This window comes from Clytia hemisphaerica, unplaced genomic scaffold, assembly GCF_902728285.1.
Source record: "Clytia hemisphaerica strain Z4C2 unplaced genomic scaffold, Clytia hemisphaerica genome assembly, whole genome shotgun sequence".
NCBI lineage: Eukaryota > Metazoa > Cnidaria > Hydrozoa > Leptothecata > Clytiidae > Clytia > Clytia hemisphaerica.
The window spans coordinates 357,912-373,179 of record NW_027104060.1 but is presented as its reverse complement, the minus strand read 5'-3'; the positions used below and the strand labels follow the sequence as shown (position 1 = coordinate 373,179).

The window sequence follows — 15,268 nt, the reverse complement described above, 5'->3', positions numbered from 1 at the left end:
CTTTATTATGAAAATGCCTCGAACTGGCTGGTGGCAAATATTTGGTTTTCTATAAGCATATTATCCAGGAAATCTAACTCGAGATATAAAGATTCATAGCTTGTCTTTAAAGACATAGATGGTTTTAGACCCTATCGAGCTTATCAGGGGAAGGGATTTGTAAATGTAATTTCATTGTCAATTAACTAGCGTTGTACTCCTTCGCATGTTTCCGACGTACTTGCTCTATTGTCTTAAATCCGCCAGTGAAAGAGACTCGACATCTACGGAAATTTCCGAATTTATTCCCGCGTAGACACATATACATTGCCGTACTACACTACGTATGTGCGTTACACTTAGATAAAAGGTAGTTCATAGCTGACCCTTTTATAGCCTGTGCCACCCCACCCACGGGCGTTTTTTATATTTTGAAAAAACTTGCCGTGTGTCGCTATATCTTTTCAGTCAGTGAAGAAGAGTTTGGTACAGGCTAGCTCTTTTAGAAATAATTAAGTCTCTCCCAATGTTTAGCCAGCATTCTACTATGAATCGAAACGAGTAAATGTTCTTAAATAGAAAATCTCTTTGATATATTTTCTAGAATTTACTTACTATGCATTATACACCAAAGAATTTACTCCTTTTTAAGATTTGAGGAAATAGAGAGAAGCTAGGTGGGACGAATTAAGATCATTTAAGGATTAAAAATTATTGCATTATTTATTTTAAACGGAAGTTTAATACCTTTTAAAAGGGGGAATACAGGAAATCGGCAAAATATTATACACGATCCTTTTTTGGTGATGTATTGAATAATGACTGTCTCATATCAAATGACTTTAAAATCTTAAAACGAGTGATACCTAAGAAATCAGGTTAGGCAAGTGAGGGTAGGAGTATGTGCCGGGTTGAAAAAGGGTTGAAAAATCAGAAAATGAAATTTGGAAGAATTAGTCCCAATGAGGATCATAAAATTCACAAGATTTTCGAATTTTTCCTCCCTTTTAGTCACGCTAATGATCCGAGGATTGAAAGCCGGGTGACATGTCCGTCATCCTGTAAAACCTAGTACCTCTTCCCCAGGAGAAAGCAACACTGATTTGTTAGAGTCTTGAGATATAATGGAACTAACACAAACGTTGGACGACATATAACTATGATCTTTTCCCGAATCCATTCCAGGGCAAAACTGCTTAGGGGTCCTGAGAACAGAGACAAGACAATTTTGGATATATGTTTCTTAAAAACTTGTGTTGTGAAAGGTATGATTTGGCAAGAAAAACACTTATCGAAGGTATTAAAAAACTAATCAAATTACGAGCCCAATTTGTTCCAATTTTTTGTCATGCGATTTTATCGAAGTCATCTTGTTAATTCAAAGGACTGTTGCTAAGTTTGGTCAGTAAAATACCATTACAACCACTGACCTTTATATATCCCTGGACCAAGCTATATTCGCCATCTTTGATCGTAGTTTTTTTGGAGAAACTCAGTCTCTCAAAGGATCGATTTTCAAATTTTTGCTCAGAAATACCCGTCGTCTCGCAAACCTATTACCCCACATCGGCCTAGTACTGAACTCGGTCCTTTCCTCTAGCAAGTAATTTAGTTTTTTCGGAGTCTATTGGCGCTTAAAGACCGCATAATGCGATTTCAGTGATTTTGAGTCGGCAAGGTCTTAAAATGTCCTTATAATGTTTTTATTCCATAGTATGATTGCAGTGATTTAGAGAATGCAAGGCTTTAAAATGTCCTTATAATGTTCTTATTCCATAGTACGATTTCAGTGACATTGGACCTAACACATTGATGTAAATAAAGAGCTAAACATACATAGGATTTAAAAAAATGTCAGAAATTTCCTTTTAGTAGTCATTTATATATTTTTAGAATGAAGCTCATTCATTTATCGTTTCAAAGGCCTTAAATACAAATTGGTTAATGATATGCAGCAAAGGGATATTAATCGCTCTGTAAATAGGTGTTCAGTCATGATATAGTACGATATGGAAGAGGAGAATTTTATGATGATTAGGTTCTAAAAGTATTTTACATCCCTCTGTCACAGACCCACTGGGAAATTTGGCAAAAATTTCGTCCCCGGTGAGGAAATACCCCGGAATTTCAGCCCCATAGGGAATTTGACTTTGATTTCATTCCCATTCGAGATCCAATGTTTAGAAATTGCACTTCAAAACCACCCCAACTGTATTTTTTAACCTTGGAAGAATAACATTTCTATCCCCATTGACACTTGAATAGGAATTTTTATCCCCACTGAGGAAAATATTCTACCGGGGCTGTGAGACAGGGGTGTTATTTTGATCATTACTATCTGTTACCCCAATCCCTATGTACAGAAATTTTGCCAAATAGAGGCATTGAGCATCTTTATACCCCTTTCACATCAGGGCCAATTGCTACGTTATAAGGCCACGGGGCTGTGAGGGCTCTGATTTCCAAAACATTGTATAATTTTGTCTTGATTTTTGAACAGGGTAAACAAAATTATTTTTGATATAGATTTCTATTGTTTTTAAGCCATTTGTCCCGTCAGAATTCCGAAACTAAAGAATGAGATCTCCTCATTACCGGGATTTTGATGTAAAAAGGGCTATTTCTGATACCGAACAGTTTAATGATTTCAAAATACCGCAATAAAAACGGTCTATTTCTGCAGTACCAAAATTTCGTACGCTTCCATTCACGATAGATCAGGATCTAGGTAAATGTGTTTCAAGTGGGGAAAATGTAATGAGGTCCCGCATGCCAATGAGGTGAAAATGAAAGAATTCCAGGGGTGAAGACAGGAACTTAACATTTAATCTTCAGTATCACAATGTCTGGTCTGGTCTGGCCTCCGGTGAGCCTGCTCAGAGCCTGAAGAAGTGCAGATATATTTTAGCATAAGTAATTTGAAAGCAATTACTATTCGAGACAATTACAATATGTTTACCAAACAAAAGAAATAAAGAGCACACTTTCAGCATTATATCGAACAATGTTTCGAATGTTTATATAAAAAGAAAGAAAAAATCATTCTGAATGAAACAAAATCAAAATTGTTGTCAAAAATGGCTGAGATTTTATTGTTTCTTTTGTGAAATTTATCGGTACATTATTATAGTACTGTAAATCAAATATTTGATTTTGGAGCATGGCTCTAATTTGACAAATCTGTCATGTGACTTGTGATTGGGGATTGAAACTAGTAGAAGAAAACTCCCAGAGATAAACCTTTTTAACACGATGAACGCTATATCCATTGTACTGCTGGCTTGCTACTTTGGCTTGTTGAATTGTTCACCCTATCTTTCCACTAAAAGACATTTCTCAAAGCGAAGGCTGAAAACCATTTCAAATCACATAACTGTCGAGAACGTAGACCCTTATTTTAACAAATTCAAATACAAACGTTCTCGAAATGGGGCGGATGTTGGAAATTTTGCTAACGATTTGGCAGGTGATATGTTCGGTATCCACCCTCAAGATTCGGTTCGTTTGATGCCGGACGAACGTAATGGACCTATTGGGAAAGCAACGGAGAATTTCGTTGACCCTTTTAATGATATGGTTGATGAACCACAGTTGAATCAATATGCGTATAAACCCCAGCCTAAAGATTACAGGTTAGACAACAATGTGGTAAAAGAAGCTTTCCAAACGGAACCGAAAAGCTATAAAGTACCGTTAGGGCCTGCTGAAGATGAGATGAAGGAGGCTTACCAGCCTGAACCTAAAGAGATTAGAGTACCATTAGGGCCTACTGGTGATGAGGTATACTATACAACAAAGGATTCTGTTGGGACACAAAATCAGCCTTCTGCCGACAGATCAATGTCTGCGAGTGATATTTTTCATGAACAGGTTAGTCTACAGGAGCCTCGTAATTCTGAAAACAAAGGAAACGTCCAGAAGCGTAAAACAAGTATGAATAAGGGTAAAAAGTCTGCATCGAAGAAGAATCCTAAACCTTCTGTGAATGAAATAAAGAAACTACTACAAGCTACAGACAAAGATACAGAAAAGGGACAAGAGAAAGGTAAAATGTTGAAATATATTAAAAAGAAACATAAGAAAGAGACCAAGAAGAAGAAGAAGAAAGTGGACAACAAACAATTCGCTTATTTAACGCTGCCAGATACCCAGTCTGTTGATATCACACCAATGAAGCCGAAACAAGAAGAGGATGATAGAGAAGAATTCACCAAAGCTGAGAGTGATTCTACAAAAACTAAAATATACGCAATGACTAATAATGAAGGTAACAAAGCTCACCATGAGCCTGAATCTGATCAAAAATCACCTCAAATAGAACATAAGGCACCTTCAGAATATGCTCCTACCACAGAGGTTGACACAACACCACCTTCTGAAAATGCTGAAGTTGTACCTTCAGAAGTTGTAGAGGTGAAAGAATCACCTGAGGACCAGCAACCGAGACAAGGTGGCGATGAAATGACGACGATTGTCAATACTGCAACAGCGTCACCAACAACCTCCAAAATCACCAATAATTGGATCGCTGTTGATAGCAATAATTCAACACTAAATAACCAAGCAATGCTAAAAAATGAACCAAAAAAGGAGACATCTGCCGTAAAGAGCGAGACTGTGTCTTCAGCTTTAAATGAAGGTTCGCCAGCTTCTTCGCCAAACTCCATTCATATGTTGGATCAAACAAAACCGGCCCAAGCTCCTTTGCCGCCAGCTCCAAGACCAAACAAAGTCATCGATATCAAAGAACCAGATTTGAATGTTTCCATTTCTTTTAATACGTAAGTCAATTAACAAACTTTATCATTTAATTAAGTCAACAACCCTATATCATTCAACACCCACATCTTTTGACTCTCCAATTCAACACCTTGTATTTTTCAACAACCCCTGCATCTTTCAACAATCATTTGAATCATTCAACAACCCCTTGTACCATTCAACACCCTCTGTATCATTCAAAACCATCAATATTATATTCAACGGTGCTGTATCATATTAAATGCCCCTGTTTTATCTTAACAGCATGATAACATTCAGGATCATAGTTAGCACCTGTACGACCTGCTTGTATTTTACTATTTTACAGAAATTTGGCCAGAAACTTTCTGAAAAACATTTGAAACTGCCTAACTTTCTGAAGCTCATTTCTCAACTACCTTGAGTCCTGGTTTTTCCCCACTAGAAAAGTGACAGTGAAATCTTAGTCTGGGAAGTAAACAAACGACGGAACCGATTGACCATTTGATTAATATTTTCTTAATATTTCTCAATAGGACTGACAACCAAGATAGATCAGTAGAGAGGCTTGAGAATGTCATTAAAATGGTGAAAGGAATGAAAGATGGCGGAGCGGAACCAAAACCACAACAACAACCACAACCATCAGCTTTGGTTAATCCGAACAAATTATTTTTGAAGGAGGAGATGGGAGAAACAGTCGGTGAAACTAAACACGTCGTTGAAGTTGATCCATTGAAAAGGTACTACTTTTTTCAAACGTAGTGGGGGATGGAGAATCTCGGGTATGTGCGGACCGGATCTCCGGAAAGTGACCCTTAGAAATATTTCCTTACCTTAAAAAGATGGTTTTTTGACTTTCTTCAAGCGTTAGTGGGGAACACTAGGAGGTCTCCCCAGCGGTAACTCAGCAAAAAAATTGGATGATTACGCATCACTTTGGAAAAGTCCAAATCACACATCACGGCTCAAAAAATTTTCAAATCACGATCACGTTTTGGCCTCTGACCACGCAATCACGAAAAAAAGATTTCTAAATCACGTAATCACACTAGAAAAAGTCCCTATCACGACATCACGCAAACCACTCTGGGGGCATCTACTAGGGATCTTAGAAAGTTGACCCTGAGAAAAATTTTCTAGATCAAAAGAGATACTTTCAAATCCTCGTGGCTTTTGTACCCTCAACGGCTTAAATCGACCAAAAGCAGCAAGAATCACCTGCTTTTTATCTATGAAAAAATCGAAAAATCTAGAAACAGATTTGAACTCAGCAAGATTCAAATGTTCTAAAAAGTCTGATGTCATGATTTTTGAGCCATTAGAACAATTCTTATCAGTTTTTTCATCTTCACTTTTCTTCTTTAATTTTCGATATTTCGAAATTCTTTTTTTCTATCTTTTAAATTATTCTTCCTGAAATATCTTTCCAATGTTTTATAACTTTTTAACATAGCATTAATATATGCTGAGAAATTGTCAAAAAAGTAAAGTGTCCATATACTTTTGTGATAAATTTTAAGTAAACTTTTTCTTTCAGTCTACTGGAAGCAGCAAACATGACAAACGAATCACAAGGTGCACCAGAGAAAGATTCTTCGTACGTTATGCACAAAGGAAGCCTTTATAAAGTAACAAAAGTTTCACCAGAAGAAAAAAGCATCAACAATGAACCCGCCAACAGTCTTGCAGCTTTGAAAAACGAACCTTCCAACAGTTTGGAAGCGTTGGATAACCAACTCTCGAAACTGGTTACGGATACGGCGAATCGAATGTCCATGAGTCAACCTAATGATAGGTAAGTTGCAAATCTTTATTGTGAACTTGTATTTTTATGTGAGGTTAGCTGGGATCATATTTTGTGTAGGAACTTTTGTTTTCTTTTTCTTTTGCTTCCCGGTTAGGTGACTCTAAATACTTTAAAGCATTTTTGTTTGGGTTAAAATCGGGAAAAAGAGGATAACGTTTTGATTTTCTTTACTTTTAACTTTAGGTTAGACGACTCAGTACCAAAATTCAGTTCAACGGAGGTAAAGAAGAAGGGAAAAGATAAGAAGACAGAACACTTGAACATAGAATCCTTCCCACTGAAAGACCAGAAGAAGACAAAAAAGAGGCCGAAGGGTGGAAAAGATAAGGAAGCTGAAGAGAAAGTGTTCGGGGAGGGGGATACTACCTCAAATGAAGAAGATACTGAAGATAAAGTTGATGAGGAAGACGTGACAAAGTCTGTCAGGAACAAACATTTAAGAAGGAAGCATCCTGACGCAGACGAGAAGGAGGGTGACGAAGAACAAGGGGAGGAGGGCAACAGACGACATCATCGAAGGCTTGAGCATCGTAAATTGAGACACAGAGCAGGCAAAAAGAAACATCGTTTGTCTAATGAAGATGCCGATTTAGAAGAGGGAGAGGATGAGGAAGATTTTGGTTTGGAATATCATGACGAGGATGAGCAGGAAAATGAGAAAGTTCCCTTCCCAACAACTAAGAAGAAGGAAGGAGGGCGAAAGAAAAAGAAGAAGAAGTTTTCTGATGACGAAGAAACAAACGAGGTACGATAATAACTTTTCATAAATTATTTTAAGAGAAACGACTGCCTCGTTATGAACCATTACTAAAGTGATCAAATCCCTTGTGGCGTCCAGTGTTACTTTTTTGAGGTAACGAGGTAAGCGTTGCGCGATGTAATTTATAGGTCTATTCAGACTGGAAACATCGGAAAAATCTCGATGCTGCTGCTTCCCGAAAGAACACTTTAAAGAGAGTTTGTGGTGGAAATTTTATTTTGGGTGTTCTCTGACGTTTGGACTTGGTTTTAGCACGTGCACCCGTGGGGTAGAGACTGTCTAGTTTACAGCATAAAGAAGCTTATTAAAAAAACATGTAAATGTTCTTAGCGGGCTACACGACTTTTTGCGCAATGCAATTGGTTCTTTTCGCATGACGATGGGCCTACATTGTCCAGAGTTGCCCGTCGTTAGGAAAATTCATTGTGACGTCACTTTTTCAAAGGAAAATGAACAATGCGTTGACATCATTTCTCTCATTTTTTATTTCTGACGTCAGAAATTATAACAATTTTTTATCTCTTTTCGCTTGTTTTTTTTCGCTTTATTTTGCTATTTTCCTGAATAAAGCACTAAAAATCAATCGAAGCTGAAGGAAACAGTTAACAAATACAATAATGACCGGTTTTTTTCGGGCTGTACTGAAAATATTGCCCTCGGTCAACGCAACAACCTCGCAAGCTCGATCGTTACTTGACCTCGGGCAATATTTCTCAGTACAGCCCTCACTAACCGGTCATTATTGTATTAATATAGATCGTTCTTATAAATAACGTGTATATTCTTTATTTCTTTCTTACTTACAGTCAACTAGCGAAGATAATGATGAAGATTCATCAATGCACCCCAAGAAGAAGAAACGAAAACATCGTTTTGACAAAGAAGACAACGAAGAAGAAGACATGTCAATTCACATGCTTGATAAAGTGAAAGGACATGTGACGTCAGATGAAGAGAATGAGGGGCTTGGGGAGGAGAGAGATAAGGAGAATGGGAACAAGTTACAAGGGATGGAAGATACAATCGAAGACTCACATCTAGAGGTATGAGTGGTGTTTAATTGAAGTGTTGCCATTAGGTAAATATGAAATTTTTAGCATCTGCTTTGATGACATACTAATATCTTCGGGCTGATTTGGATACTCTGCCGGGATTGGCATCAGTAAGACTTTTGAGTTTCCATTCACATTCAGCTTCATTATTTTCGAGATACGTTAAATATTCGTGTATACTCAAAGGTAAGGGGATGTGGCGAACTAAAGACCATTGGTCTAATGTCGACATCCCTCTTCTAATCCCGACACACTTCTTTAGACATAGGAATAGTAAGAGGATCGGAATTACTGGTAGACAAAATATTTTTTCTCTCTGATCGATAAGCAAAGAAATATAATTTTCATCAGTGATTCCGACCATCCTATTATTCCCATCTCTAAAGAAGGGTGTGAAAATTAGATGAGGGATGCTGACCAATGAAGTATAAAATCTCCTTGGTAGGATTTGAAGCCGTATAATCCTACCAAAGTCACAAGGCCTTGAGCAGGCCGCATGGTTTTTATACAAAATACAGATCGAAACTAAAATTTCCCGCTAGATTTAAAATAATATACCACTCGCAAACAAAGAAACCACTAAGTTCAATCCGTCGTCAGAAATATGGCGTATATTATAAGGCTTCACTTTTTCTTGCCTGAGAAAGGTTACAGATTCTAGCTCTTTGGGCTTATACTTCATTAATTGATTCTGACATTAGACCAATTGTACTACAATTATTTAGTCATTCTCGTTCGATCGTTTTCCAGGAGGGAAAATCAAGCAAAGATGACGAGAATTTCGAAGAAGAATCAGTCGCCAGTGTGATCCAAAGTAAACAAAAATCAAAAAAATTGTTTGGTGCGTCGCTAAGGAGATTCAAAATGGCGCATCAAGCTGCAGCACCGGTGACGGGAAGGCAGAGAAATATGACGTTTTTTGTTGATGATGGTGGTACTGATGCGATCATGAAGACAAAATTTCCGGTTAAAGCTGGTGAAACGATTGTGATGGGAGAGAATTTGAGCAAAACCAAGTTAGTAGGGTTTTTTTACAATAAAGGTTTTTTTCTCAGGTTGATTTATATCTTCAAAGCTTAAATTTATCAAAAACCGTAAAGGCCGATCTCCTCGATTACATCATTAAAAAAGTTTCGAGCAAAAAAATAAAAAGCTAAAAGAAGCTCAACTTTTTTAAACTGTCACGTCAGATTTGCCATATGGAAATGCTTCATTTTTCAAACAATGACGATACAAATATGTTAAAAAGTTTTCGCTCATTCCCCACAAAAGCGGATACCGGCCTTAAAATATTTTAATTCTTAATTTCAAATTTCTTTCAGATGTAATTTCAATTTAATTGTAGTAATCCATATTTACTAGTAACATTTTATTTTCGTTGGAGGCTGAATTCAGTCCCGCTAGGACCCCCGGTGAGAAATACCCTGAAATTTCAGCCCCACTGGGAAATTGACTTTGATTTCATCCCCATTCATGTTTAAAAGTTGCACTCCCATCCCCACTGGATTTTTTAACCTTGAAACAATAGAATTTCTATCCCCATTGAGATTTCAATAGGAGTTTTTATCGCCACTGAGGAAAAAATTTCCACCGGGGCTGTGATACAGGGCGGTGTTCGAAATAACTCGAATAACTCATTGTTACCAATCTTTATTTTACACGTAGGTTGCTTGAAAAATCTTCACTATCTGAACCGACTTCACCAATCAACTCATTAGCCCCTGGTTACACTATCAAACTATTTACTAATCCTGAACAACACTCACGAACTTATGAAATCAAACATGGTAACAGGTTTTATACTGTCGTCGAAAGTGATGGTGGTCAAGGTGAATCTAAAAGTAGCTTGGTAAATCATGAAGTCTTTGAGAATACTGGTGGACCAGATCCAGAACCAGCAGCTCCGGTGAATACGAAGCCTGTTGATAAACAACCTTTAATAGCAGAACCTAAACAAGGAGCTTCGATCACCAATAAAACTGCTGAAACGGCTTCCGTAAATAAAACAAATCTCACGATACCGGCCCATCAATCTTTGACAGAAACAAAACAACAATCAGCTATCGTTGAACCTTCACTTGCAAAACCAGATCTGTCAGTCGCTTTAAATTCACTCAATCAAAAAGGGAAAGATGTTCCAATAGATGACAAAAAGCAACATATTGTAGCATCAGTAGTTCAGGAGGAATTTAAACCTCAATTATCATCAACATCTGAAAACTCTGGTAATATCGACAAAGAGAAATCTGGAGCACCATTACAGTCTGGTGCTAAAATATCATCAAAAACTTTCGATGTGATGGCAACTGAGTCTGTTTCTTTAACAAATTCAGGTCTGAATAGACTATCAGCGTTGAAGACTATAATTCCAGCACTGATTGGAACGCGAAAAGCTAGTCTGCCTGTAGACCCTAAAATAACGGAGCGTAAAGATTCACCAACGAACACTTTGAGTCGTGAAATAAAGGGAGTTACAAGTTTATCACCGTTGAAGGAGAGTAAACCTATGCCGTCTGATGACTTTGATAAGACACTAAACGAACATATCGTGCTAAAATGAAAAATTTATCTCATTGGTTGGTAAATTGATATATTCATACAGCTTCTTTTTAAAGGAGTGAGGAGTTATAAAAGGCGTCGAAGCTAAAGTGTGTGACCATTTTTGGGATCTGAGCAACAATGGTATTGGTGATCATCGTATATTGCTGATTGTTAACCCCTGTCATTGTTTTTCATCTCAGTCGAGATAGATAAGACAGGAAAACTTAGCTTGATTTAACATTAAAGCCCACAAAACCTAGATTTTTTTACTTTAAAACATTAGAGGAACATTGGAGATTCAATAGTATCATAACAAAGAAAACACATGCTACTAGTATCTATCAGATTTTTAGTGGACAGTATGCTCTAGTTTAGACGGCCCACTAATTTAATTGTGAAATAAATAGGGCATAAAATGGGCTGTCTAAAATGATGTATAGCCCTCATTTGACGTCAATGCAATGTCTTCTTTCAAACTTTTACCAAGCAAAGAATTTAACAACCAACTTCGTGCCCTCTTTCTGCCTATTACTCTGCCTATTACTCTAACAATTAGAATAGGCAGGGCAGAAAGTCGGCGGTCTAAACTAGAGCTATGATTTATTTCATAAAAAGCATAAGCTCGAAAATAGCCCATATCGTCTTTTTTTTAGCTGCTGGATTTCCTACATGTCATTATAAACATTCAGAATGGAATAAAACAGCTACATCAGTGGGTCCGGAGGGTTATAGTAAATGTTAAAGATCTTTTTGTAAATATTGATAATAGGTTTATTTTCATAAATAAAAAAAAATTATGAAAAAATGAAATATTTTACTCGGAAGTAATAATACTTCAATTACGTGCCCATGGTCTTTAGCCAGTCAATGTCAGGCCTTTTGACCTTCATATTTTGACACTAGTGATTTACCCTACGGTGATTCTTTTAAAGATTTCTGAAGTATTATCGATTTTTTTCATAAGAATAGTGTACTTTGGATGAGGGTCAAGTATTCTTAAGAAAGTGCCAAAATTGAGGGTGAAATATTCTTAACGTATTCTTACTTTTTTAGACTTGACTTTTTTACAAACATGAGAAATGATCAATTTGAGAGTTTTGGACTATTGAGTGAACATTTTGGTTAAAATTACATTTCTTCCTCAAAACTTAAATTTATCTCTAACAAAGGAAGCATCTTTCTGTTAACCAAATACATAATGACTGTATTCTTATTAAATTCTGTAAAAATTCACCCTAGAGGGTATTCTTAGGGTATTCTTACGATTTGGCCAATTTTCACCCTGATATTCCTATAGAAGATATTCTCATAAAAAAAGAAGCGTGTATCAATTTTTACTTCCCATGTCAAGCTTTTGTTATTATTAAAGAATGGTAACGTAATTTACGAGGCCACAAAATCGTTTTACCATGTAACTAAAGACAACCGTTACCATGGTTTTTGACGAACTGTGGGAAAGAATACTACAAGAATATAAGCTTGGCTACAAAAAACGGTTTCAGAATCTCCTAGCAATGAGGGTTGTAGGATTAGCTGTGAAGAGGAACAAGTTTTCAATCATTCTTTAGGTTTATTTATAAGAACAAAACTGTTCATGGCTTCAGATGTTCTTAAATCTTTGAGTTTTTATAAAAAACTAATTTTCACCTTTTTCGACTTTTTTTGTCGTAAGTATTTTCCGAAAAGGATTGAGTGTTTTATTGACCACAAAAAAAACCTAAAAATGTTCTTAACTTGTTCCTATTACATTTTTGCCATCGAAGCCATATGTTCTTGTAAAATTTTTTCTTATAAAAATCTTGTACCAATGACACATACATAAAAATATTATTGCCTAAATTTGCAGTGTTAGTAACTGAAGATCTGTTAAGCTCAGATGATTGTAACGTTTTGAGCTTAGCCCACCTCTTTGAATAAGTCTGAATCAATTTCGCGTGAACAAAGTAACTACATGTTTTTTATAAGAACATCCAAAATTATTGAAGCCTTCCAATCTTCTTAATTTTTTGAGTTTTAAGCCTAAAAATGTTCTTAACATGTTTATATTCTCACCATAATTTGAGTATTTTTGTCCATTTTCCTAAGAATTCTGGTGTTTTAGAGCCCAAAGCCTTATAATGTTCTTAACTAGTTCTTAAGATTTTGGCCATTACTGAAGCCTTTTGTTCTTACATAGTTTGTTCTTTTAAAAATCTTACCATCGACGTACCAATGACGCATACATGAAAATACTGTCATCTAAATTTGTTGTGTTAGTAACTGAAGATCTTTTAAGCTCAGATGATTATAACGTTTTGAGCTCAGCCCACCTCTTTGAATAAGTCTGAATCAATTTCGTGTGAACAAAGTGATATCTAAGTTTTTCCAAATGTAGAGAGAAAACTGACTATTCACAGGTGTTGATTAGATTGTTAGCTAGTAGTTAAGGGGAGTAGTCATAAAATTAAATTGACTCATTTCTTAATTAATACTGTTATTCTTAAGCTCTTTGTTTTGGAAATACCTATTAGACTGGATTAGAGGGATGATGACTGGATGCTAAAATTACTTTTGGACCAAGTGTTAATTATTTAAAAACAAATGTTAGCTAAGGCTAACATGCCAACTACACGTTTTTTATAAGAACATCCAAAATATTTGAAGCCTTTGGATGTTTTTAACCTTTTGAGTTTCAAACATAAAATGTTCTTAACATTTTCTTATTTTTTTCATTTTATGAGTATTTTTGTCCATTTTTCCTAAAAAATCAGGTGTTTTAGAGTCCGAAAGCCTTAAAATGATTTTGGCCATCGAAGCTTTATGTTCTTATATAGTTTGTTTTTATAAGAAAACGTGTATTTAAGTGAAGTTTTTCCAGATTTAGAGGGAAAACTGACGGTTCACAGGTGCTAGTTACATTGTATTAGCTAGTCGGTAAGGGGAGTTGTCATAAAATTAATTGACTCATCTCAATTAATACTGTTATTCTTAAGCTCTTTGTTTTGGAAATACCTATTAGACTGGATTAGATGGATGATAACTGGATGCTAAAAGATGACACATTACTTTGGACCAAGTGTTAATTATTAAGATTCTAGAAGCTAATATTGCGAACATGCAAATTAAGTAAGTCATTAAGTTTGACAACACTTCTCCGCCTAATTAATAAAAACGAGACCTTTAAAGGATTGATTGTAGTACCCCCCCCCGTACTTAAGCAAAATGGATGCCGGGTATGTGCGAGCCACAAGGGTCCCTTTTTCACACTCTCAAAAGTCCCTCAAAGGGGTAAAAAAACCATTAAAAAGCAATTCAGTCTCAATAAATTGAGGGTCATAAAGTTCTTAAAATTTGGACTAAAATTTGAAAATTCTGGCTGAAATTTGAGGAAATTTAGTTTTCAAAAATAGTTTTCACTCTTAGGGTGGCAAAAATGTCAAAAAATTGACAACATTGAAAAAAATAGTCTCACAAAGGGTCGCAAAAACGTCGAAATTCAGCCTCTCCAAGGGTCGATTTTCGAACTTTGGCTCAGGCATACCCGTCATCTCGCGAACCTAGTACCCCCCCCCCTCGGATCTACATGCAGGAAATTTAAAAAACGAATTTTAAACCTTGGATCTGGAGAAAAGACGATCATTCATTGGGCTTTTCCAGAAAAAACCGTATATCCCCTGTTGAGCAGGTCCATCATTTTGTGGCTGGAAATGCTGTAACCCCCTGGAATTCCAGGCAATTTCAGGTTTAAACCCCTCTGGAATTCTGAATTTTAGTAGGATTTAAAAGGCTACCCCCATGGAGTTCCAGTTATTTTTGACAGATTTTTGTATCTCCCTATGGAATTCCGGCACGTATCAAACCTTACCCCTTTGGAACGGAAATGGACCTCCTCAACAGGGGGTACTATATCGGGGAAAACTTGGTCGGGGAAAATTTTCGTCGGGGAAAAATATTCGTCACTTGGCCAAAATTTTGTCACTTTTCCCCGACGAAGTTTTCCCCGATAAGGTATACGGTTTTTTTCTGGAAAAGCCCATTACTTGAAAAATATTGGAAATGTGTTTTTCCTTCAAAGGTGGAAGTTCTTCATTAGTTTGCGGTGTAGATAATAAAATCATTATCATTCGGTTGTTTCTCAATTTCCATAGCAAAATGAATTTACATAAAAAAACTAATGATTATAGGAATAATGTAATTTTTGGACTGTAATTTAAAATCGTTCATTATTATTCAAAAAATGCCGATAAATTTCCTGTTACCATGGATGTTAACTAATTTCAGTACCACACCCATTAAGTTGGGAAACTTGCTGTTTGAATTCAGGAGTTTTAAAGCGTGTACCCAGTTCTTTATCTCCTACTTTAAGATTCTGAAAGCGTTCACAATTGTGCTTCTTTTTTCTGTAAA

The 15,268-nt window shown here is 36.2% G+C and overlaps 1 protein-coding gene across 1 annotated transcript; it reads left to right on the top strand.

The window, feature by feature from the left end:
* Nucleotides 1-3,038: 3,038 nt before the first annotated feature.
* Nucleotides 3,039-10,901, top strand: LOC136812351 (capping protein inhibiting regulator of actin dynamics-like). The gene is made up of 7 exons (XM_067068847.1): nt 3,039-4,760; nt 5,256-5,462; nt 6,260-6,517; nt 6,713-7,274; nt 8,096-8,332; nt 9,092-9,357; nt 10,007-10,901. Exons 1-7 carry the CDS (start codon nt 3,232-3,234, stop codon nt 10,899-10,901), a joined length of 3,954 nt encoding a protein of 1,317 aa, XP_066924948.1. The 5' UTR covers nt 3,039-3,231.
* Nucleotides 10,902-15,268: the final 4,367 nt, after the last annotated feature.

Bases quoted from the DNA above. Each gene is read 5' to 3' on its own strand.
- LOC136812351 (XM_067068847.1), top strand. From the start codon at position 3,232: ATGAACGCTATATCCATTGTACTGCTGGCTTGCTACTTTGGCTTGTTG. The intron at 4,761-5,255 runs GTAAGTCAATTA...ATTTCTCAATAG, and splicing joins GTTTCCATTTCTTTTAATAC to GACTGACAACCAAGATAGAT. The intron at 6,518-6,712 runs GTAAGTTGCAAA...TTTTAACTTTAG, and splicing joins ATGAGTCAACCTAATGATAG to GTTAGACGACTCAGTACCAA.